A 24,811-nucleotide genomic window follows, 5' to 3' on the forward strand; every position below is an offset into this window, starting at 1 on the left:
TTTATCTTCGTTTAAAGGAAAAAAAAGGGAAAAACATTCCTTATGTTTGCTGAGAAGTGACGGATTTTTTTTTTTTACACCACGTGGGCCATTTGTAAGGCCCAATAGACCTATCCAAGTTACTCGCTGTAGACAGCGCTGGAAATAATCAGATTAAGGCCAATTATGCGTGAGATTATAAAGGCGAGTGCTGAGCGGCGGCGCGCGCTGTAGACAGACAGCAAGACATCTGGCCACTTCCCCAGTCACTTCTCTGGTCCTGCGGGCGCCAGCAGCGCCAAGCCCCGCCCGCCGCCAGCCGAGCCCCGCGTGCGGACTAGAGGCGAGCGCACTCCGGCCTTCTCGCCCGCCTCCCGCAGAGGTAGGCAGGGTTCCCGTGCTGCTCCCCCGGCTCCCTGCTCTGGGCCTTGGGACTCCACCGGCTTTTGGCCCGAGCTGCTGCGCTTGCAGATGGCCTCGCGCGATCGCCGGACCCAGCTGCGGTGGCCAAGTGCAGGGCTTGTGGCTGGGACCCCTGAGAACCAGGAGCCAGACTGTGCCCAGCTTGGTGAGGGCGCGGTTGTCCAGCAGCAGGACCTACGCCGAAGGCTGACCGTAGGGTCGTGGCTTGGGACGGGAGGTGCAACCACTTCTCCCACCATCCCGCGGTGGCCCCAGGGGACCAAGGGCTTCGGGAAGGGCTTTGTAGGAGGAGCACTCCCCATGATCCTCGGGGTGTGCGGGCAGGAGACTCAGGCTCTATTGCTGTTTGCTTTGCAGCCAGGCCGGAGCCACGCACAGGCACAAGTCTGCCAGGCCGCTACCAGCCCTGGTCCAGCCATCAGGGCCCATCCGACCGTCGGCGATGTTTTATTTCCACTGTCCGCCACAGCTAGAGGGTGAGTAAGCGCCGCTTTCCCGGGCTGTTTGGCCAGGCCAAGCTAGCCAAAAGGGTCGGGCCACAAAAGGGTTGATAAGTGTTGGGGTCTTCGCCCCACAAGGTGGCAGCCTCTTGGCAGGGTTTAGGGGCACCCTTAGCCCCCCCTACATCCAGCTCCATCCCTCCGCTCGGGTGCCACCTGCCTCCCACCTCCCTCTCCGCTGCCCCGGGGCTATGGGTGCCTCAGGGACGCCTGGTCCTCCCAGCACAGATGCTGGTGTCACGCCTCTAATCGGGGCTCCTCCGCCCAGGGGGCCCCGCATCAATCTTTCACGGTGTTTTGCTAACATCCCAGAAAACCAAAGGAAGTTGAACTGCCCGCTGAGTCCTGGGCTCCACTACGTGTCAGGAAGGGCCTGGTTGCTGGCCTGCTCTCACCCCTGGGCGTTGGCAAGAGTGCTCCGGGATCGCACACGAAATTCTGGACAACTTAAAGTCAGTTTCTAGCGGCAAAGCTGTCCCAGGATGCAAGCTCCCTGATAGTTACCTGTCAGGAGTGTCCAGGAATAGTTTCATCTCAGCGATTTACTGAATTTCTGACCACAAATGCCCAGCTCGTCAGTCCCCAGGACCAGGGTCTGGTTGTTTAAGGTCTCTAGACCTTAGTGGGGAAATGCCTTTCCCTATTCCTGGTGTGTTTTCTTCTCCCAGTTGTTAAGTGGGGCAGGGGTAGTGAGAAGTGAGAGAAGCTTGCATCCCTGGGTGTCTCTAGCCAGGGCCTGGGGACCAAAGGGTAAGTTCTTCTTCCCAGCAGTGATCTGTAGCAGGTGTACATACGCCCCCCTCGTCTCCCCTCTTGTGCTGTGGCTTGGAGGAGACACTCAAAGGTTCATAATCCCGGGACACTTGTCCCCCTTGCTGTAGGTTGCCTTGAGCAGTCTTCAGTCTCAGCCATGATTTGGGAAAGTTTGTCTTCATTTTCTATATACAAGCCCTTAAGAGTCCTGCAGAGTTTGCTAAAGGAAGCTAGTGGGGAGAAGCAGTTAGGCTCTGTATGCCTGCTTTTCAACACTAGGGAGAACCCAGGCAGGGAGGCTTTAGGGCAGTCAGAAAGGAGCGGTCACTTACAACTGTACCCCAGGCCTGGAGGAGACCCTACTGGTGGGTAGTGGGTTGTTGCTGTGCACTGTTGACTTCAAGCTCAGCACTTTTGTCAAGTGGGAAAGGAGGAGATTTGGGCATTTGGCAAGTTGTATATGTTCTGGGCGACCTAAGGGGAAACCTTTCCTGTTTATAAGGATGGGCTGCAGAAGTGACTTAGAGACTGCCCGATCCCAGGATCTCTCTGACTTGCCTACTGCTCTTAGCTTATTTACGGGCAGTGGGGAGGCGGTTCACATTTGCTACTTGTGCTCTGTGTGGGCCCTACCTTGGTGTTGACTCTGGTTGATATGACCAGGAGAGGGTGGCTTCAAGCACCTCTCATTCTTTTCTAGATATACACCTGTGTCGGTTTCTCAGGAGGGGAATTTATGTCTAGGTCAGTGTTGCGAGGGCAGGATGATGCTCTGAAGCTGGGAAAGTTGAGGATGGCTGAGGACAGACTTTGGACTCTAGGGTGGTACAGAGGAGAAAGCAAAGTGTGACTGACCTTACCTCTCAGATACTTTGCCCATATTAAATTAGTGCTGTGTGGGTCTCAAGGTTTGTTAGAACAAGAACCTACACTCTGACTAGTAGAGCTTTCCTCTCCTCTCCCAAAGCCACCCCTAGTGTGCGTTTCTTGTGATCCCATCATCCGAACCTTTTGTTCCGTGTCTCCTACGTCTTATTTGACACAGAGAGTATACCGTCACATCGTCTTGGACTTTGCATGTTTTTTTCTCTTTTACTTCATAATACATCTTTGGGACTTTCCAGTATATGGAGCTACTTATTTTCTTGTAGACTGCTGTGTAGTATTCCAGTATTGTTTTGTAGAATGTGTCTACCAATGGGTGATTTGTAGTATCCTCTTTTATTTCTTAATAGCAACATCTCCAACATCTCTCTCTCTTTCAACATCCTTTATAACTATATTCATAGATTAAAAACCTGTGCACATAAATTTTTGATGGTTCTTATTCAACTGCCTTCTAACACAGTTTCACTAATTGACACATGAATAGTGAACAAACATGCGCAATTTACTATAATTTATCAGTTCTGGGTATCATTGTGTACTTTTTTGGGGAACAAAACAATGACCATGTTTTTTCATTGTCCTGTTATGTTCTGTTTAAGGAGCTGTGCATAACTTTACCAAGTGTCCTTTTTTATTTATCTCATCTCCCTTTCTCCTCTGGTAGATTGTCAGTCTTTTTCTTGCTAGTGTGGTGAAGTCAGCTTTTGTAGGGTTCAGCTGGGAAGCATTGTGAACAGTGCACAAGCAAGGTGCAAGTGAGGAGACTTGGGGAGACCGTGACCAGAAAGCCTGAGAGTACGCTCCATGCTGACCAGTCAAATACTCTACTTCCAAAGAAGAAAGCAGGGCCTCTTGCAAAGTGGTGGAAATAAGGCGCCTTGAATCCTTCCTGTTTAGTTTCTACTGAGATGAAGAGAAATGTTTGTTGCTAAGGGTTTCAAGGAAGCATGCAATTTGGACAGGAAGATGGTAGGGGAAGCTCCAGTATAGAGGAGGGGGGGGGCAGTATTTCAACAAGGCATGTGATCCTTCAGGGTTGCCCTCTGTAGCAGACTGGATGTGGAAGGGCCTGAGGACTTAGCCTCCTAGGGATGAGGTGCTTGTGCAGGGTGCTGTTTGGATGCTGGGCCTGGGAGCTGATGCTGAACACTTGATGATTGTGACAGCAGCGCCCGTGGCAGGTGAAACGCGCACTGGTTAATGGAAACTTACTCATTTGTTTTCCTAAGAAGCCATCGTGGACTATCAAGTAAATAGTGCACATTTGGAAAATGATGCAAATGTACTTCTGGGGCCAGACTCTGCTCTGGCTTTACCCTGAGCACTGGAGGCTGCTGGAAAGAACAGCATCTTTCTTTTTCTGGGGAAGTGGGGACAGCAGGGTGTTGGATAAGGCCTGGCTACCTATTGGAATGCCCTTGGAGCATGGCCCTAGGAAGTCGGCAGGGTTTTCTACTGGTGCAGGCCTTTTGTTAATTGGTGTCTTTATAATGGATCCACTATGGTGCTGATGAGCTGTGACCAGTGGTAATTAATAATCATTTATAAACTCCGTACCTCCTTGAATTCTGCACTTCTAGGAGGAAAGAGGTGTGAAAGGCTTTCTTTCCTCCCCAGCCTTTAGTCCTTGATGGTTTTAGTAACAAGGGGAGTGAACTGGCAGGTGAGCAGAGGGGGCATGAAACCTTCTGCTGGAGGGTCCATGGTAGTGAGCGAACAGTGGACAGGGGACAGAGGGAAAGCCAGGAAAAGGAAGGTAGACGAGGACCAGAGTTTTCTCAAGCCACTGACCCCTCCTGATTCAGAGGCCACAATTTCAAAGGGAGTAGATTTGACCATCTTGGGTATTAAGGTCACCATTAATAATGTCCTATGAAATAGGGAAACGTGATCCTATAGCCAAAGGTTTTGTGGTGACACAGAACAAGAGATAGTGAAAAGAAGGGTCTCACTAGGAGAACATGGAGAAGTACTTTGGAAGGTCAGGCTCTCCGGGGAGGTCCAGGTTTGTGTCCTGTGATAGAACACCGGAGGGGGCTGGTGTGTGTGTGTGTGTGTGTGTGTGTGTAAATGAAGACCAGGGTCTCTCTACTCATTCTGCTCTCACTTATACCCTGCAGGCACTGCGCCTTTTGGGAACCACTCTACAGGGGATTTTGATGATGGGTTTCTTAGAAGAAAACAGCGCAGAAATCGAACGACCTTCACTCTTCAGCAGGTAAGGACAGATTCCCCGTGTGAGAACCATTTTCTTCCCCCAAATTCACAGATGAGCCACTCTCTCCTTGCCTTTTAAAATGAAACCAACTGTTGGGTTGGCCAGTCTTTGTTTTTCTGAATGTCTTATGCGTCTACCTGGGGAAAGGGCAGTTCGTTAACTTGGGCTTTGTAACTCCAGGTTATCAGTAGAGAAGCAGCTATGAATTTCCCCATGTGTCTTAGACCGATGGTCTGAGTGACATTTTCCCTGCCAGCAGAATGCAGGTTGGGCATTATTACCCCCAGAAGGGCAGATGGGAAAGCTGACCGATGAGGCTTCCTCCTGAGAAGTCAGTGTTGCTGGACACAGCTGCAACTTTTCCACCGGGCTTCTCCAAGCTGAGTGTCCTTAGAGCAGTCTCTTTCCTGAGCATCTGTGGGATGACCCCCACACTCATAAGGCTTCTTTGGGGCTGACTGATGGAGAGTTTTTTGGTAGCAGCCTTCTCTACTCCCATGGTGGCACTGTGGAAATTATACATGAGACTACCTTTAGACTTTTTATGCCCATGACAAAATTTAAATGTAAACAAACAGAAACATTTATGACTTGTCTATTTCTATGTCTTGAGGAAGGCATACTGTGGTTGGTAGTAGCCTTGGCTGCAGCGTCAACTGGGATTTAAAATATCATCCTGTGCATTTTTAAAAAAATCTTTAAAAAAATGTATCTTGGGCCAGAGAGATGGGTCAGTGGTTAGGAACACTGAATGCTCTTCCAGAGGATCAGGGTTCAATTCCCAGCACCCACATAGTTAAAAAAAATATATATATCTTATTTATTTATTGTGTACATGTGCGTGGATGCATTTGTGTGTACATGCATGCCACTGTGTGTGTGTGTGCGCTTGCTCATGCACAGGCATGCCACTGTGTCTATGAAGAGTCAAAGAGTAACTTGCAGGAGTGAGCTCTCTACTTCCACCATGTGTGTCTCTGGGATCAGACTCCGTTTTTTATCATCAGGCTTGGGGGCAAGCCCCGTTACTAGCTGAGACTTCTTCCAGGCCTCTGTGGAATTTTTTCAGACAGCTCTTTTCTCCATTTCCTTCTGGGATTTGATCTTTGAAACTGCTTCCTCACCACCCCTCAGCACTGATCTATGCATCCCTCCCCTTTCCTAGCCGCAGCCTCTCACCAGTTTTTTTCCTTCTTTCTTTTACCAGCTGGAAGCTCTGGAGGCAGTCTTTGCCCAAACACACTACCCAGATGTCTTCACCAGAGAAGAGTTAGCCATGAAAATAAACCTCACAGAAGCCAGAGTGCAGGTAAACCTTCTTTTAAATTATTTAACTCTCTAATATTAAAACTGGCAAACTTTTTTTTTTTTTTTTGACATCATGACTGCAGAGTGCACATTTGGCCAAAGAAAGCAAATGAAGACTATCTGTCATTTTCATGATGCACTTTAATAACATCAACATAATGTGGAATATTAGATTAGGTTGATTAATCGGTCATTCATAATTAACTAGTGATAATGTTCTACACTAATTTGTCCGCGTCTCTAAGGTACTAAATTACATCAATGCACATCCATTTCCTTGCTTTGGAAAAAAAAAAAAAAGCTGAGATGCTACTCGCAAAGCAAATCTGACCGCTCTGGGGTGAGGCTGGTCAATTGCAGAGAACCGCGATTTCAGATGGGAAGCAGGGTGGGATCTGCTTTCCAGAAATTGCATCATGCCCAACTTTTCCCCCCACACACGGACTCTGTGAGCAAAGTGGACCTGAAAAACACGTGCAATTTAAAAATCTTTAAACAGCAGCAGCAAAAGGGCCGAGCAGATCTGGGCCGGCCGGCCGGAGTGGCTGCCACTGGGCTGCATCGCTTTTCTGAAAGCTGCTTTTAAGTGCCTAGCCCGGCAGCCGTGCCCAAGTGAGCACGGGAGGCAGAGGCTCACAGTGCTGCCTCTCCAGGCCAGTTATTCTTTGAGTACAATTATATATTCATTTTATTTATGGGGTTTCCTCCATGCTGTTTCTGTTCTTTTTTATGTAGGAGCTTGGGGTTAAGACTATGCAAAGATCTAATTGTAGGAAATATAATACTTTGCTTTCTGCTCCCCTGGGTCATGTTAGTATCTCTTAAAAACCAATGGCTGAAGAGAGATAATGGAATTCTGAGCAGTAAATTGGGGGCTGTAAACAAATTATTTCCCCTATAATCAGATTATGTGATCCTGATTATTAAATCTGAACATGAATCATTGGTCATATGCGGGCAAATTAAACTGATTATTATTTGGGAATGAAAATGTTCTTTGGCCCAGACCCCGTCTATAGTTCCTTTTTTTAATGCTGGCTTGCCAATAGCTGCCTAAAGACTGAACTGCAAATTGAGATAAATGGTACAATTATTGCGCATTCAGAAGTAGGAGATCATAACTTCTCCCTGAAAGGTGCAAGGGTAAGATAGGGGCGGTGACAATTAAAGCCAGGAATTGTTGTCCAGGCTGTTGTTGGCTATTATGCAGACAGACAATGGCAGCCAAGCTAGTGCTTAGCTTCCGTGTGGGGACAGGAGCCTCGGTGGTGGGAAGGGAGATGTGTTTACATTTATACTGCTTGCTCATTCAAATATGATTAATGTTCTATAAAGCAGGGTCTTAATCGAAGCTGATGTTGTCAAACAATAACTAAATAGGGAAATAAACGACTCTATCATGCTCTTTCCTCAGAAGCAGGCGAACTGTCAGTGCAAAGTCATTAAAATATGATAATGAAAAATAGCTCAATTAAATGTTGTTATAGCTGTGACCTTCATTCAATTAAGACACCAGAAAGTGTCTGCATTTTGCTTTGCATTTAACTGCCCTAAATTTAGAATATAGATAAAATCATTATTCAATGTTTGCTGATATGTGCAATTAAAAGCCAACACAATTAAAAAAGAAAGAAAGAAAAAAAGAAAGAAACCCAGCCAAAGGAGAAAGAAAATTAAGAGATAAGGTGGGATGGCAGAGGGCTCAGCCTCAAAGACCCAGGCGTTTTCCCTGCCAGTGCACCATAGCCAAAGGAAGTGGGAGGTTGGCTCTAGGAGCTGGGGAGAAGCCTGGTCAAACCTGATTTTTAGACAGAAATTATCTCTGCGAAGAAAGAAGAGACGAGGTGAGGAGCAGGGAGGTTTCTCTGAGTGATGCGCAGATCCACGGGCTTTCGCTGTCTTCTGTGAGCATCATGAGCTGCCAGGATTCTATCAGGCAAATGCAATTATTTTTTTCCTCCCAAGACATAGGAATTGCCCAACATCAGTTTTTAAGGAGATACCAAAGTCACAGTCAGACACAAACTTTGTCTTGGCCTGACAGTAAATAGATGGGACAGTAACCGCGCTGCACTGAGTGACCAGTTGCTGTATGCCACCCGTGCACTGTGCCCAATATTTTGCATGTATGTGTTTCTAATGATGCTGAGGGGGGTGGTAGCATTGCCGTCTTTCTCTGAAAGTATGGATCCTGGTCCTTAGCCAAGCCGCTGGGCTTCAGCAGGTTAGCGAGCCTCCCTGTCTGTGAACTGGGGTTAGCAACATCCCTTGGGGATGCTGTGGACCCTGAGCCACATTTGTTAATCAAGATTCAGAATTTCTAAGCCCCAGAGACAGGGTCTCTCCAGGCGGTGCCCCAGGCGGCTGGTCACGAATTTGTTTGTGTACAATGATCCTTCAGGGCAGAGCACAGGTGTGGGCTTGCTGGAAGGTGGAGTGTGTCTTTTTTGATGAGAAGCCCCAGGACAGCATTTTGCAAATTGCTTTCACCACGATCCTGCTGGGAAAACTTCACATCAAACTCTTCTCAGACAGCTCAGCATTGCAAACTCCTACAGGACGATGCTTTCCCTTCTTGTGGGCTAAGTGCTAGATGCTTTCCGCTCTTTACTCGTCCTGGGAAACAGTCCGACAGAAGCAGTTTAGCTGGTCCATCTGCGGTCTGAAGTTCTGGGGGGCTGAGGAGAACCGAGGGTGTCGTCACGCGCCTCCTGGAGCCTGTGCTTGGGTCTTGGCTGACTCCTCCTGTCTGACCATCTGTCCCCCTTGGATGTGTTTCCTATGGGAATCAGGTTTGGTTCCAGAACCGAAGAGCCAAATGGAGGAAGACAGAGAGAGGGGCCTCTGACCAGGAGCCAGGGGCCAAGGAACCCATGGCAGAGGTGACACCACCGCCAGTGAGGAACATCAACTCTCCACCCCCAGGGGACCAGACCCGGAGCAAGAAGGAGGCCCTGGAAGCCCAGCAGAGGTAAGATTAGCTGACTCTAAGATTAGGAGTCTGGGGTAGCTCTGTAGACAGGCTGAACCTCAATGGAACATTTTTGTTTTTGACAGCCTGGGACGCACAGTGGGTCCTGCCGGGCCTTTCTTCCCCTCCTGCTTGCCAGGGACCCTCCTGAACACAGCCACGTATGCCCAGGCCCTGTCCCATGTGGCATCTCTGAAAGGTAAGATTGACTGGGGCAGAGGTGGGGTTGGTAGAGAGGGTAGAGACTGTCTGTCCTCCCTGTTGTCTTTGCTGAGCAAACTTCTGCTCCTACCAGTCACAGCAGGATCACAGGTACCACCCACTTGCTGTCTTGTTAGATTTCAAACAGCCTGAGTGCAGGTGGATGTTACTCAGTTTCATCTTAAACCAACCCAGAGCTTTTCTTAGAGGCAGCCCTTTCAGAGGCAATCACTCCACAGCTTGCAGCCACCCTCATCACAGTTCAAGGTGCTCATGAGGGAGCTCTGGGGGGTGGTGGTGGTGGTGGTGGCTGTCTCTGCTTTCAACCGGTTCCTATGTGCATCTTGCTTATTTGTGCGCCTCAAGGATTCCTGGGGCTAGAGGTCTGAACTCATAGGGCATATGATGTCTTGTCAGTGGCTGGGATTATGGAAGGTAGGAAATCTGCTGTAGGTGTTTGGTCAAGCCTAGAGCAAAGACCTTTGCAGGGCTGATCCTTGGGGATTTCTGAGGGCACTGTCCCCAGAGGAAAAGGCACATCTGGTGTCTTTGGATTCCAAGCTACAAAACAAAACAAGACAGAACAAACACCACTAGAGATGTTTAGTAAGCTTGGCAGCTGTGTTGGCCAAGAACAAGGGAAAGCTCCCGAGTGGATGTGGGAGGCTGCTAGAGGTCTGAGGGAGGGGGAGTGGGTGGTGCAGGGGCTCTTCCCTGGGAAAAGACAGGAGTGAGGCCTCCTAGGCTATAGCATGCTCATTTCCCTGCTATGTTCTTGTGGTCTCAGATGTCACTGGTTCCCAAGGGGTTCCTCTAAAGCAGCTGTGTTGGAGTAAATGTACACACATACACACGTATATATATATATATATATATATATATATATATATATACATATATATACACACACACGTACACACACACAAACATACACACACACACACACTCACACACACACACACACACTGAGGAACCTCCAGCCATATGCACAGGACACAATTACAAGCAGAGATTCCCTAATTCAAAGCTCTGATGTCCAAATCTATGTAGTGCTGTGAGCTGTACATATCTGTGTAGCCACAGTGATCTCTGTCAGCTGCAGTGATCTCTGTCAGCTGCAGGGGGCGCTGTCAGCTGCACTGCGGGTCAGTTCAGCAGCGAATAGCTACTTCTAGTAAACATGTTTCCCTCAGTGCACTCCAGCACTGTAAGTGGGAGTGATTTGCACATTTTTCCTTTCTTGCAATTTTTGGGGTGTCTCTCTTTGGTCAATAGGGCTAAATCCTGCAGTGGACCTTTGCCTGTAGTGGGGAGGGTGTAGTGGGCAAAAAGCTAAACTTCAGGAAAGGAAGGGTAGAAGGGTCCACAAGCAGCAGACGAGCAGAGGGTCAGAGCTAGGGTTGTGCTATCTGTGTCTTAGGGAGCATCCACCTTGGTGATGTCCTAAGTCAAGGGCGGGGCTGGGAGCGGGCTGCTGCTGAGTTGGACCAGCTTCACATACTCTTCTGTCTCCTTCCCTGCTTTCCCCTCCCACCCCCGCCCCTGTCTCCCTTCTATCCCTTCATTAATCCCCCCCGCAGCTGAGCTGTGCACCCCCAGAGATGGTCAAGTGCACGTTGGGAACTGAATTCCTCTGATACTGCATTGCTTTGGGGGATCTGGGATGGTGAAAACCCTGCAGAGTGGCAGAGTGGCAGAGTGGCAGAGTGGCAAGAGTCACTGTGTGCTCACTAGACACAGGCCCATCTCTGTGCTTTGCAGGGGCTTGCCTGGCAGCCTCCCGTGTCCTTGGGTACATACGCTCCTCCTGGCAGGGCAGGCTTAGGTATGGAGAAAGGGTGGGGAAACAAGACCTGTTGGGACCCATAGCATGCTGGGATGCTTCTAGAGCAACGGTTCTCTACCTTAATATAGTTCCTCATGTTGTGACTCCCAGCCATAAAATTATTTTTGTTACCACCTCATAAGTATAATTTTGTTACTGTTATGAATTATAATGTAAATATGATCCTGGAGATACAGGTTTGTCAAAAGGGATGATGGCCCACAGGTTGAGAACCAGTGTTCTAAGACAGGCAAATGTGAGAAAACTGAACTGTGTACTCTGCCTCCCTAGGCACGAGCTAGCTCTTGACTTCTTTTCTGGAAGCATGGGGCCCCTTTGCTTTGCCATTTTCTGTTTCGAGACAGGCATGGGTAAAAGGCAGAATTGTCCATCACCAGAGACAGTGATGATGCCGAGGAACCCTTAGATTTGGAATGGGCAGAGGTGGGGGTGGGGTAAGAAAAATTAGAAGGCTTTGCCCGAAAAGGGCCAGTGGCCTATCAAGCCAGCTCGTGGTGGTGGCAAGTGGGAGAGGGGACAGTTTTGCTAGAATTTCTGAATTTTCTAGAGAAGTTGGAAATGTGTTTTTCTTTGGAATATTCCCGTCTTACCTCTGAGCGACTATAAAGAAGCGCAGAGACCGAGATTTATAAGCCAGGGGCGTTTGCTTCTTAAAGCTCCGGGAGCCTGAGAGTCAGGATGGCAGCAGCCTGGGCCTCTACTGAGCACCCAGCTCTGGACTGCATGCATTCACAGTAGAAAGAGCAAGTGAGCAAGTTCTCAGGCCTCCTTCAGAAGGGCCACCCATTCCCCTCCACCCATTCCCCTCAGGAGGCTTTTGATCGTGTCCTTGTCCCTCCTCAGAGGCTTGCCTCCTGACACTGTCAGCTTGTGGGTGACGATGTCAACATGGCGTTTGGGGAGGACGATCACTGAGTTCCCAGTAGTTTCCATGTCCCAAATGTTGCCTCTGAAGTCCTTGGGTCAACACAGCACCTCCATGAATGGTATTGGTGCTAGTTGAACGGTGCCTTGCCCTTTCGGTGGTGCCCGAAGGGATGAGAAGGGTTTTTCTTTCCTTTCTCTCTGTCTGCTTTCTGAGTTCTTCTCCATGTGTCCTGTTAAACTCTTCTATGCAGATATGCCTCCCCCCACAGCAGAACACTCTCTTTGGGCTCTTGTTGGCCATCCTCTATGGCCCCATGCCCTTTGGCCTCTCTGAGCATCTGGCCTTTTCATCTCCTACAAACTAAGTCACAGGGAAAAGGAAGGAGGGAATGAACAATTATTGAAAAACTCCTCTGCTTAGTCCTGCTGAGTTCTTGTAGTGACAGTCGGTATTGTGCAAGGAGGGGATTCTGATAGATCACTAGTGGGCTGGTGCTGGTGTCGTGATGGCTGAAGTAATGTAAATTTGGCACTCCCTACTTTGATGGCTCTTCTGGAAAGGACATAGTGTTCTGCGATAGAAATCCCTGGGGTCTGCATCGCAGTCTGCTGTAAACTCAGGTGAACTCTGCAGCTCCGGAGGTGTGTTTGTGGTAACTCTGAACCAGGATACAGGGTGAGATGTCTCCTTCTTCGTAAGTTGGTTTCCGAACACTCTTGAGGTTAACACTCAGCTCTTTTGTGAGACATGGGTCAGATTCCTCTCGAAGACCGACCCTTTCTTCCCCGACTTGTCTCAAGCTGTAGAATGAAGTGAATAGCCACATCTGGACTCGGGCAGGAGGCAACTTTCTAGGGCTTGGTTGCATTCCAGGAGCCCTGGTCTGTTACTCAGTTTCCACCCCTTTTCCTGCATCTCCAGATACTGGGCAGACCTTGCTGGCTCCACTAATCTCTATTTCTTGGGATTGAACTCAGTGTCTAAGGACTCAGGCCAGTAAGGGAACTCCATCAGGCAGTTGGGAAGACCATTGTATATACACGTGTTGGAAATACATGGGCTTGAAGAACCTGTCTGGCTTTCTATGGAGGAAAAACTGAGGCTCAGGATAGGGAAGCCATTTGTTCCTATGTGTTGGGGCAGATGCTGGACTCACAGAGGTGGATGAAGAGCATTGCTAAGGTAAAGCCATTACCAAGCACCCCTCCATTGTGAGCAGGAAGCCAGACGGGTCCCCGGTGGCTCAGCGTCTGTAGCTCCCCACCTGTTTTTTGAGTGTTAAGGTAATTGAGGGGAGACATGATCCAGAAAGTGTGCAGGAGAGGGGATCTTGGTCTTCCTCTGGCCTATGTACAGTCTAAGCAGGCAGTAGCAGGTAACTCTAGATGGCAGCTTCCATAAGAAAGCAGAGGGACCAATTTTCCCTCCTTGGAATTTCATGTTGAAGGAAGGGCCTGGAACTTGGCTACATGTAGGCCCAATGTAGGCTGGAGAAGCCAACATTGGCTACCGTCTGAAAAATCCCTACATGCCGTCATTTCTGTGCATGCGCTGAAGGCTGGACTGATGAGTCTGTCTCAGGCCCAGAAGGCAAGGGCAGAAACCTCCTACTCTGTCCTCTGGTGCTGCTGCTCCGGAGCCAGCAAGGTTTATGGGCTATACAGGAAGCTCGATGGGGTGTGGAGGATGGTGAAGTGCACACCAGAAGGGTGCATCTGTGCTGGAAGGCTGGGAAACCCTGGTGGTGGGAAGCAGAGGGCATCTGGGGAGTGGGCAGTGGCAGACTTTGATGGGAAGAGGTTGTGGAGCCTCGAGTGGAGCAGTTAGGGGGAGTGTGCAGAGGGTAGGTATGAGAGGTAGTTCAAGGCTTACTGGGCCCTCTCCCCTGGCCAGGAAACTGCTTACCAGGGACAGAATGAAATAACATTCCTCCTTAATCGGTTTGCATAGGCTATCGTGAATTCCAAGCAAGGGCTCTGGAATGGCTTTGCTGGTACGGCCTGAGTTTTCCCTTTCTCTAGCCTTTTAAGTCTTAAAATTAAAAAAAGTTTGTGTGTGTGTGTGTTAGCAGAGTAAGGGGAGTGTGTGTGTTCATGGGATGGAATGAGGAGTCCATGTGTAAGGACAGCTGATAGCTCGTGGGGTGCTAGTTGAACACTGGCTGCCTCTAGTGCTCCGAGTCCTTTGTTTTCACCCGGTGGCAGTGCTGGTCTCCTCTCATGGACCCGCAGGAGAGACTGCTCCCTCCTGGAGCTTTGTTGCCATTGAGATGCTCCACCCACTGACCTTTCCTCATATCTACCATGATGCCTCAAGGCCTTAACAAGGCTTGCGGATGCCTTTAATCCCAGCACTAGGGAGGCAGAGACAGGAGGATTTCTGAGTTCGAGGACAGCCTGGTCTACAGAGTGAGTTCCAGGACAGCCAGGGCTCTACAGAGAAACCCTGTCTCAAAAAACAAACAGACAGACAGACAGACAGACAGACAGACAGAAAGGAAAGGAAAGGAAAGGAAAGGAAAGGAAAGGAAAGGAAAGGAAAGGAAAGGAAAGGAAAACAAACACTTGTAAGATGTCATGGAGTTTTCTAGGTCATGGGCTTTGCTTGTGGAATGCTTAGAGAGAACTCACACTGGGCTGATAGGCTAGCCTGGCTTACACATAGCACGGCTGGCTGATTCATGCAAATCGTCAACTTAGAAAGTCACAGGACTCTGCTTGGACAGGGAAGGTTTACAGAACAGTAACAGGTGTCCAGAGAACAACACTAAGAATTTGTGTGTGAGTGTTGTCTTAATGGACAGTTTTGTTCTCCTGTTTCATTAATGTAGAAGATATTATTAACAGCCACGTAGGCACTTGGGTTTGTTCTGGAGGCAGTGCCAGCAGTAGATACCCAAGAATTGTTCCGGGCAGGAGAGACTCGGGCAGCAGAGGAAGGTGATTCCTGGAGGGCTAAGTTGCTTAGCTCCCTGCCTCTAACAGTGATTCACAGAATCGAAAGTGCTAGGAGAGAGCGTCCATAGCGCATGCTCTGAGAGCCACAGCAAGCTCTCTCTGGGTTGGGCAGTGGCATGAGCAGAGCTTCCAAAGGGCACACCTCCTTCCCCGGGCAGGCTCATGATGGAGATTCTCCGTGCAGGATGCAGGCAGGCTTGAGGTAGCAGCAGAATAGCATAATGAAGTCTGACCCCTTCTTTCCTCTTGTCAGCTCTTCCTAGGGGGATGACCTGGTGAGGTCTGGCCAAGAAGAAGCAGGGGCAGGTAGGACTGCAGCCATTGTGATCCTGGCTACACTTGACTGGCTAAATGAAGCCTTGGGTGTGAAGTCTGTAGAGGATGCAGGATCATCACATTCAAGCATGTTGGCTCTCAGCAGTCCTGAGCCTGCCTGAGGCATGCATGAGGATAAAGGGGACACAGGGTTGGAAGAGGGCCCTGCCATGTCCCTTCTGAAGCAGTCTCCTCAGTGAGCCACCAAGTGCCCTCTTACCTCTGGCCAAACCACAATGACCAGTTTCTGAGACTAACCAGGATTGGATTAGCCAGTCAGAATTTGCCCAGGGGGACTAACCTCAGAGCTGGAGGGGGGACTGTTTCCTCTTCAGAGCTCACTAAAAAGCATTCTCCAGTCCTTCTTTAACTATGTTTTTCTTTTTTAAGATGACAGTTTTTTTTTTCCTGGAACTCACTCTGTAGACCAGGCTGGCCTTGAACTCAGGAATCCACCTGCTTCTGCCTTCCAAATGCTGGGATTAAAGACATGCGCCCCCATTGTCTGGCAGTGACAGTTCTTAGAAATGAATTTTGAGTCAGCAGTGGCAGGCCAGGTCTACAGTCATAGAACCTCAGACACAGAGGCAGGGGGATCTCAAGTTTGATGATGGTGTGTGTTCTGCTGTGAGACTGACTGCCTTAGAAACAAACAAATGAAAACACCTCTAAAGGCCATTCATTAGAAATATTCCTAAGGTATGCACTTGGGGCTCCAGGAGGGAGCTGAACACAGTGCTGCCACCTTGGTTGTCCCCCAGGGGCCCTGACTCCATGGGCCCCATTCTGGTCATGTCACCCCGAATGCAGTCAACCTGCTGATTTTTAGGATGAGATAGCTTTCCCATTGAAGTAGGCATTCTGGAACACTGTAGTCTTGACCATTTGAATGTTCTGTGTCCACACACACACACACACACACACACCCACACACACACACTCACTCATCCCACACCCCACACATCACACCACATGTGCATGCCATGGCGTTTCAGCAAAAGCCCACGCGTGTCTTATAAGATTCTAACTGCCTATCAATGTTGCAGCAACAGCTTACTCAGTGCATTCTGACGTTCCTTCACACCATGGCAAGCAAAACTGTCCATGTGTTTCTCAGAGGACACTCCCATCTCCGAGTGACACGTGGCTGAAGGTAAAGCCAATCACACTGTGCATTTTGGGGAGTCTGGTTTCTCAGACTCAGCATCATGCTGGTAAGATCTAGCCATCTAATTAAGTTTAGCTATGGATTCTCCTCGATGGCTCATAGACTTGAGAAGGTCATCTCTAAGTATACTTTGTCTCTTTTTCCCCCAGTTGTATACTCTTTCTTTTTTTTTGTCTGGCTTTGCTGGTTAGAATTTCTGGCACAGTAATTTCTTTATTATTTTATCGTTAGCTAGGTCTTGGTCTATTGCCTCCATCACCCCTGAGCTCCTGCGATCATTGCATCCTCCTGCCCCTGCTTCCTGACTAGTCTGGAGTAGAAATCGATGCTATCAGGCAGTCCTGTGTTATTCTGACTTTCAAGCCAAGTTTCACTGAGAGACAGTTAATTTGTCACACCACCCATTGTGCTGCCCAGACTGCACAGGAACCATCTTCCCCAGATCCACTGACAATCATTTTCTGGTTTCCTCAGCCCCAGACTCCCTGTTTCTTTAGATACAGGCATTTTTTTTTTAAAGATTTTTAAATTTTATTTTATATATGTGAGACACACCAGAAGAGGGCATCAGAACCCATTACAGATGGTTGTGAGCCACCATGTCGTTGCTGGGAATGAACTCAGGACTTCTGGAAGAGCAGTCAGTGCTCTTAACCGCTGAGCCATCTCTCCAGCCCTAGATGTAGGCATTTTGCGACTGCTATTGTAGACTTTTAAAATGAACAAACTCATGGCAATATTCCATCTCCTTTTTTGAGACAGGGTCTCACTGTGCAGCCCAGGCTGACCTGGAACTCACTTATGTACCAAGCTGGCCTTGAATTCACAGAACTCAACCTGCCTCTGCCTCCCCAGGGCTGGGATTACAGGTGTTTGCTACCACACCCGGCTCCATCCTCTTCCATTCCTGCTGATGGCACTTGGTCTTGTACTATTCTTGGTCTCCTGGAAAAGTTCTCAATGCTTCACGATCCTGTTTATGATCCTTATTACTTATTTGTGATGCTTAAGGCTGAGCCCAGTGTTTCACACATTAACCACGTGACCAACCACAAATCTGTAGTCTCAGCCTTTCCAGTTTCAAGAATAGAGGTTCACGTATGTTCTGGCTCAGGTTGGCCTCGAACTCAAAATCCACCTGCCTCAGCTTCAAAAATGCTGGAGTTTTCAGAGTGTGCCATCATGCCTGGCTGTCTTTCTCTTTCAAGGTGCCCTTTATCAAAGGGGCTACTCCCTTATTGTCCTTGCTTTTAAATGACAATGCAGCGTTGTGAGTGGACACAGAACACTATCAGGTGCTTCTTTGCAGCTGCCGAAATGGCCCCATGGTCTTTATTTTTCTTTATGTTGATAAGATGAATTATGGTGATTGGATTTTACAGTGTTAGACCAACTGCACATTCCTGAAGGAAACCCAAATTAGATGTGACATGGTTTCCTTTTTATAGATTGCCAGATTTGATTTGCTAATATTTTCTCTAGGCTTTTTGCATTTATTATCATGAAGAGATTGATCTGTGACTGTGTTTATTTACAACTAGCTTACAAAGTAGCAGGTTTCCCTGTAGACCAGTGGCTCTCAGCCTTCTTAACACTGTGATTGATATAGTTCTTCATGTTGTGGTGACTTCCAACTATAAAATTACATTTGTGGCTGATTCACAGCTGTAATATTGCTAAGGTTATGAATCATAATGTAAACACATGATATGGCACATATCTGATATACTACCCCTATGAAAAAGTGGTTAGCAGCTAAGGGGGTCGCGACCCACAGGTTGAGAACCCATGCTTTAGCCGGGTCCCAAGTTCTTTTGGTTGATCCATTCATATGATGATGGCCCACTTCGTAGCTTTCTTTAGAGGTTTCCAGACTGACCTCCACTGTGGCCTCACCAGTTTTCATTCTCACCAGTTGTGAACATGTGTTCCTCTTTTCCCACATCTTTACCAGCATTTGCTGGTTTTAATTTTGTAGACTCCAGGTTTTGGTTTAGCGTTACTTATCTGTAATTACCCCAAATCTTAGCACACTTGTTCTTTGGTTTTTGGTGTTGATTGGCTCCAGTATCCTCGATGGATAAAATCCAGCATGGATTTTATTTACTATCTACAGACACCAAAGTCTAAAGATTTTCAAGGGCGTTGTGTCTGTTTAATGTGCATGCCTTCCTTGTCCATTTCAAGTCACCATTAGGTTACTTATCATCCTTGATGCAATTTAAATGTTTGGCAAGTTGTTGTTTGGGGAGTGATTACAAGAAGCATTTCTGTATACGTCGAACAGAAAATATGTTCCTTCTGAGGTTTGCTGAATCCAGGAATGAATACAGTGGGCCTATTATATAAGAAACCAGCAACTGTTTTATTCTCTCATAGTTCTAAGGACTGTCTGGGCTCTGCTGGGCAGTTCTGCTACTTTTGCTTGGGATCTCCCAAGCCAGATGTCAGCTGGGACACACACACACACACACACACATATATATATATATATATATATATATACACACATACATATATACACACACATACACACACACACACACACATATATATACATATACATACACACATATATATATTTATGCATATATGATGGTCTCACTTATGTAGAGAGAGGTTTTGGACAGGAAGCCTGGGGAACAAGCTTCATTCTCTCTGTGGCTTCTCTGGTTCTAGGCTGGGCTTGAGCTGGGGTTAAGGTTCCAAGAGTGTAAAATCAGGAGATGCTAAGCCTTTCAGATCATGTCCAGGATGGGTTCCATTTTACTACCTTGTAGTGATTAGAGCCAATCCCAGGGTCAGCCCAGCCTTAGGTGAGCGGATTTCCCAGGGATTGAGTTCCAGGATATATGTTTCATGGAAAGCTTTCTCAGGAGACCAACAACCACAGCTGTAAAGATTGATCTTGTGATCTGAATTGGGATGTTTGCTTTTAAACTCAGCTTGCTTCCCAGTTCCTGCCGTCCACACTTGAAGGGTGTTGGTCATAGCTGACTAACCTCCAGATTCTTCCAAGACAATCAATTCTGCCATAGCACGAGTGCTAGAGAGTGGAAGGTAGTGGAGCTTGGGTGAAGACGGGCACTCAGGGTGGGGGAAGGGCTCCTTAGGAAGAGTTAGGGATATTGACCCTGCTCCTCACTCTCAGCTCTCTGTGTTCCTCAGAAACCTTGAGCTTTCTTGTTCATCATCTAGTATCAGCGGAGCATTACAGACTTCTCTAGAGCTAAGCATCCAGAAGTGGCTTAGTCATATCCCCATGATAAGGGCCTGGAGGGCTGGGGACTAGGAGAAGGGTGGAGAAGGAGTCGAGTTGGCTCTGAATCCTTGAGTTAGGTGACAGAGTTAAACAAGGGCATGCAAAAAGAGGCATGGACTCATTTTTCAGAGGAGTAAGGGAGGTTTGAAGGAGGTATAGAAGATTCCCAGGGGTGAGAGCTTCTTGGGCAGGAAGAAGGCAGGCACAAGACATGTCTCCTTCTTGATCCCAGGTCACCGGTGAAAGGAGGGTCATCGTGGCCACTCATAGTGGTATTAATGGTAGGTAGACATGTCTCCAAGCCTGACATGGAAATTCCAGTAAGTAGTAGGAATTGCCTTTAGGGTCAAAATGACAAGAAACAGAAGTCGAGTTGGGTTTGATAATGGATTGGACCTAGATGTCTGGGGTAGGGGACTTTATACCCCACAGGCTCTCCCACAAAGTGGTCCATGGTGCATGGGCAATGCAGAGTGCCCTAGGAAACCAGTGAGGTCCTCCAGGATTCCAGAACACAGATGTTTAGGGGAGCAGGGACCCTGAGGGACAGATCATGATCATTCCTCAGGAGGAAAGTAATTGGGTCAGCCCCCGATTCCGTTTTATGATTCGTGATTGTTGTTCATGATTCAATATTAGTGCAAGCTTCATGGGATTGTGATCAGATATCTAAGATACTAAACTTCAAAGGAAGAGATGTTTACTTCGGCCCATGGTTTCTGAAGTTTTAGCCTTTTTGTTCTGAGCCTTTGACCACATAGAACCTTCTAGCAGGAACATGTGGTAGAGAAGGGCTCCTCACCTCATGGCAACTCAGAACAAAGGGAAGGAAGAAAGGGCTCAGGGTCCAGTGTTCCCTTCAAAGATACACCCCCTACAGGTGCCACCATCTCAACAGCACCACAGGCTGGGGACCAACCTCCAGTAATTCATGAGCCTTTGAGGTAAAGTTCAAACTCCAAATTCTAGAGGGGCAGAGAACCTGACACTCACCATCTCTCCCTGTAGCAGTGGGTGAAACTGAGGTCAGCAGAGCAGTAGCTCAAGGTCATAGAGTACACCCGACTGTGGCAGGTCAAGTTAGGGACCCAAGTAAGTGTCCCTCTCTGAGACCCCATGCCAGGCTCCCAGATTGATTCTGTTTCTTTGACAGGCACCTGCTGTCATCTTCTAGCTTAAAGCCTACAGTTCATTTTCTGGAAGTCATTTCCTATGGGTGCTGATGGGTTTGCCCTTCCTACTAATCAATGGGGCCCTGGAGTGCAGGGAGCTGAGAGGAAGTGTTCATCTGGTGCCAGAGGCTGAGAGAGGCAGCCAGAAAAACAGCCTATACATGCCTCTGCATTTGCTTGGGCTGTGTTGGGGGTTCTCAGATCTGGAAGCTGCTCACATATATTTTTTTAAGGCTCTAGAAAAATAATTCAGGCAGAAACATGACACCCCCACTATACCTAAGACTGCATCAAAAATCTGGTGACAATTGTGAGCAGAATTGGTCCCTGTCTATGAATGTTTTCTGAGTAAATGAGTGGATGTCGAGACATTGGGTTCATATATATTAGAGGGTGTCAACAGAGGGTATGTGATTCAGGGTAAAGGATGCTAAAGGATCTTGCTAAAATAGCTTGATGCTCTTGGTATTAATCACAGCATGCAACTACCCTGACCATAGGGTTTCCTTCCATGAGGAGGCTTGGAATAGAAATCTTGAGACACGGACATAGGCCAAATCTCCAGGAAGGACAGAGTTCTTCTCTTTCCCCATCCCCGAGATATTCATTGAGTGTTTGCATTGCATGAAGATGGGACTGCTTGGTTCTGGTATCAGGAGTTGGACAAGGGTGCTTAAAGCAAGCTTGGAAACAGTGTGTACCAGAATGTTACCTGTCACCCACATCAGATCACATGGCCCTTTAGGAGGAAACTGTGCTATTGGCAGAGACGAGACAGAGCTAACTTAATTTTTCCTGTCAGTCTCTGCAGTAGATCAATTAAGCTGCCAAGGAGATCAAATATTTCAGACTGTATTTATTACATTAAGTATTTATGTTCAGGCCAAGCCTTTAAAGCATGATGTCATATAGGGATAGAGGCCGATTAGATCAGTTCAGCAGAATCTGCTGTAACTTAATGGAAATCTAATTCTACGTTTTAATTTAGTGTCCAGGAGGTAGTCTGTTTCCCAAACAAAACAATCCTCAGGCTGCAAACAACAAAGTTTTCACATAACGGCAGAAGTTGGTGGGCTGGAGGTAGGTAGGTTTTGGGGTGTGCTGTAGGCTTGGGTCCCATGTGACGAGATGTCTACTCTCACTGAATGGGAGATAAATCGAGTGTTCCTTGGTGAATCTCATGGCGCAGCCTCAGCTCCATGTCTATACTAACAGTCTGGTGCAGCTGAAGGCCATTAGCCATTCAGGGTCTTTGCTAGGAGCTGGAGATATAGTCTTTGCAGCTTCAGGGGATTTGAGCAACGTCTGTCCCATCATCCGCATCGGAGCAGACAGGAATGCATAGGATATGAGAAGTATCAGACACGCTATTGGTGAAAGCAGTGCCGGGTTAGCTTAGGAGATGTAGGAAATGCAACAGAACACAAACAGAAGATGACTCATAGCCAGCAACCAGAACTCGCCACTCTGAGTTGGTAGTGGAGCAACCTTTTTTCCCCCTCTGTAACTTACTGATAAATTTAAATTTATTATTAAGATTAAAAAATGTTATGTTTCTAAACTTTTTTTCATTGCTATAAATTTGTATATATCTCTGATACAAAATCAACATTCCATAGATATGTGTAAATACTCCGTATGCATGCTATTGGCTTTCTGTAATGGAGGGTTCTACATCTAAAGATTCAACCAACCACAATGAAAGAAATAGAAAATTTGTCTATATTAGCAGGCACAGACATTTTTCTGGTTACTATACAGTAAAGAATACAGCATAATTATTTTTACAGCACTGGTATTTTCTTAGGTATTTACTACAGGCTGTTTAGCAATGATTTAAAGTTTAGGGGAGGTGTAAGAAAAATGACAAACATTATCATTATGCCATTTTATTTAAAGGACTTGAGCATCCATAGGTTTTGGTATCTGTAGAAACCCTGGTACCAATTCCCCACAGATACTGTGCACAGCTGTGTGTGTTCTTTCTCTTATGTTTTCTTTCTTTCTTTTTCCTATGTATTATCTATCTATCTATCTATCTATCTATCTATCTATCTATCTATCTATCTATCATCTATCTATCATCTATCTATCTATCTATCTATCTATCTATCTATCTATCTATCATCTATCTATCTATCTATCATCTATCTATTTATCTATCTATCTATCTATCTATCTATCTATCTATCTATCTATATCTATCACCTCTCTCCCTCTCCCTCTCCCTCTCCCTCTCCCTCTCCCTCTCCCTCTCCCTCTCCCTCTCCCTCTCCCTCCCCCTCCCCCTCCCCCTCCCCCTCCCCCTCCCCCTCCCCCTCCCCCTCCCCCTCTCCCTCTCCCTCCCCCTCCCCCTCTCCCTCCCCCTCCCCCTCCCCCTCCCCCTCTCCCTCTCCCTCTCCCTCTCCCTCTCCCTCTCCCTCTCCCTCTCCCTCTCCCTCTCCCTCTCCCTCTCCCTCTCCCTCTCCCTCTCCCTCTCCCTCTCCCTCTCCCTCTCCCTCTCCCTCTCCCTCTCCCTCTCCCTCTCCCTCTCCCTCTCCCTCTCCCTCTCCCTCTCCCTCTCATCCACTCATACCCTATCATTTGTCCTTCCATCTCTCTGGGCTCCTACAGATCTCTGTGAAATCCTCCCTTCTGACCTTATCACCTTCAAAGACTCTGCTTCTTGGACCATCACTGTGTGAATTAGGGTTTCAATATTCAAATTTTGGGGGCTCACACATACGTTGAAGTTGCATCACACTAACTTCCTGTCCCCAAACCTACTTTTAGCATGATATTTAGTTCATGTCTTTTTTATGGCACTGACTGTTCTCCTACAGTGCAATTTTAACATAGCAACAATATAATCTGTACATGACATTGACTAACAGGCCCATTGCCACGTGCCACACCAGAACACCTACTTTTGCAGAGAATTTAATTTTTGGCCCAATTATGATCATAGATTTTGATAAAGTAAAGCAAAGCAAGTTGGGAAGAAGAAATAAAAAGATGAAGGCCGACCCTACTTCAGCTAATACCTTCACCTCCCCAGGTCTAGAAATCAGGAGCCTCAGGTCTAAAGCTCTGAATGTTTGTTTTATCTCACTTCTTAAAAATCCTCCCAACAGAATAAAGACTCTGTTTCTGGGTCAGGCGGGAAGTTTGCTGGAGGGGTAAACATGGATGTGAAGTGGCTCCGGGATTGTCCCCATGGCAGGATAGGGAACACACAGATGGAAGTGTTGCTGCAAGGAGTGTATGATGCCCATCTCCTGTTCTCTGGGCCATCCTCTGGGACACTCAGAACAAATCAGGCTGATTAGAAGAGGAAATTAGAGACGCCTTAAGCTGGGACTTTGAATTGCTCTCTACTTTCCGCAGGATCGTGGATGCTACAATTGTTTGAGGACTTAGAACCAGTGGTTTCTAGACTAGATCTCAGCTGTAACGTACAGAGCTGAAGTGAATTCAGAAGCTTGGGGGTGATGGAGGTCTTGCCACCATGATGGCTTCAGGGCTTAGATTTGGACCTTACACACTTGGTTGGAAGGCACACTGTCTGCTCATCTTCATTCTCAGTTCTGTGTAGTACTCACAGAGCTGTGTGAGGGTTCAAACTCTGTCTTATGGAGTAGGCTAGATATCTGAATGGTTTTGCCCAACTATGGACTAACGTAAGTGTTCTGGGCATGCACAGGTGGTCAGGCTGAGCTTGCATGTTGGGTGGGTTGACTCTGTTAGGTGATTTCCAATTTATAATATTTCCATCTGGCTTTGGGTTCGTCTGAAGTGTGATCTCTCACAAACGGAAAAACATTGGTGGTCCTGACTGGATCATTGTGCTAGGGTCATACTTCAAAAATTACCATCTCCCAACTTGCTGGACCAAGAGATGTCCTTTTATCCTGTGTGCTTCTGAACTAAATGACTTAATTTTGCTGTCTGCATTTTCCAGATATCTTCATCACTTCCCTGAATAACTAGAGAAGATTGCTGA

At 47.5% G+C, this 24,811-nt stretch overlaps 1 protein-coding gene across 1 annotated transcript in view; it reads left to right on the plus strand.

The window, feature by feature from the left end:
* Positions 1–369: 369 nt before the first annotated feature.
* Drgx (dorsal root ganglia homeobox) overlaps positions 370–24,811 on the plus strand; it is a 32,361-nt gene continuing 7,919 nt past the window's right edge. The window contains exons 1-6 of the mRNA XM_085828919.1: positions 370–547; positions 760–878; positions 4,664–4,761; positions 5,969–6,070; positions 8,862–9,040; positions 9,127–9,239. Of these exons, the coding sequence (XP_085685045.1) occupies positions 845–878; positions 4,664–4,761; positions 5,969–6,070; positions 8,862–9,040; positions 9,127–9,239 (526 nt within the window). The 5' untranslated portion in view covers positions 370–547; positions 760–844. The remainder of the gene's footprint in view (positions 548–759; positions 879–4,663; positions 4,762–5,968; positions 6,071–8,861; positions 9,041–9,126; positions 9,240–24,811) is intronic.

This window comes from Mus caroli, unplaced genomic scaffold (genome assembly GCF_978045245.1).
Source record: "Mus caroli unplaced genomic scaffold, Mus_caroli_1 scaffold_12, whole genome shotgun sequence".
NCBI lineage: Eukaryota > Metazoa > Chordata > Mammalia > Rodentia > Muridae > Mus > Mus caroli.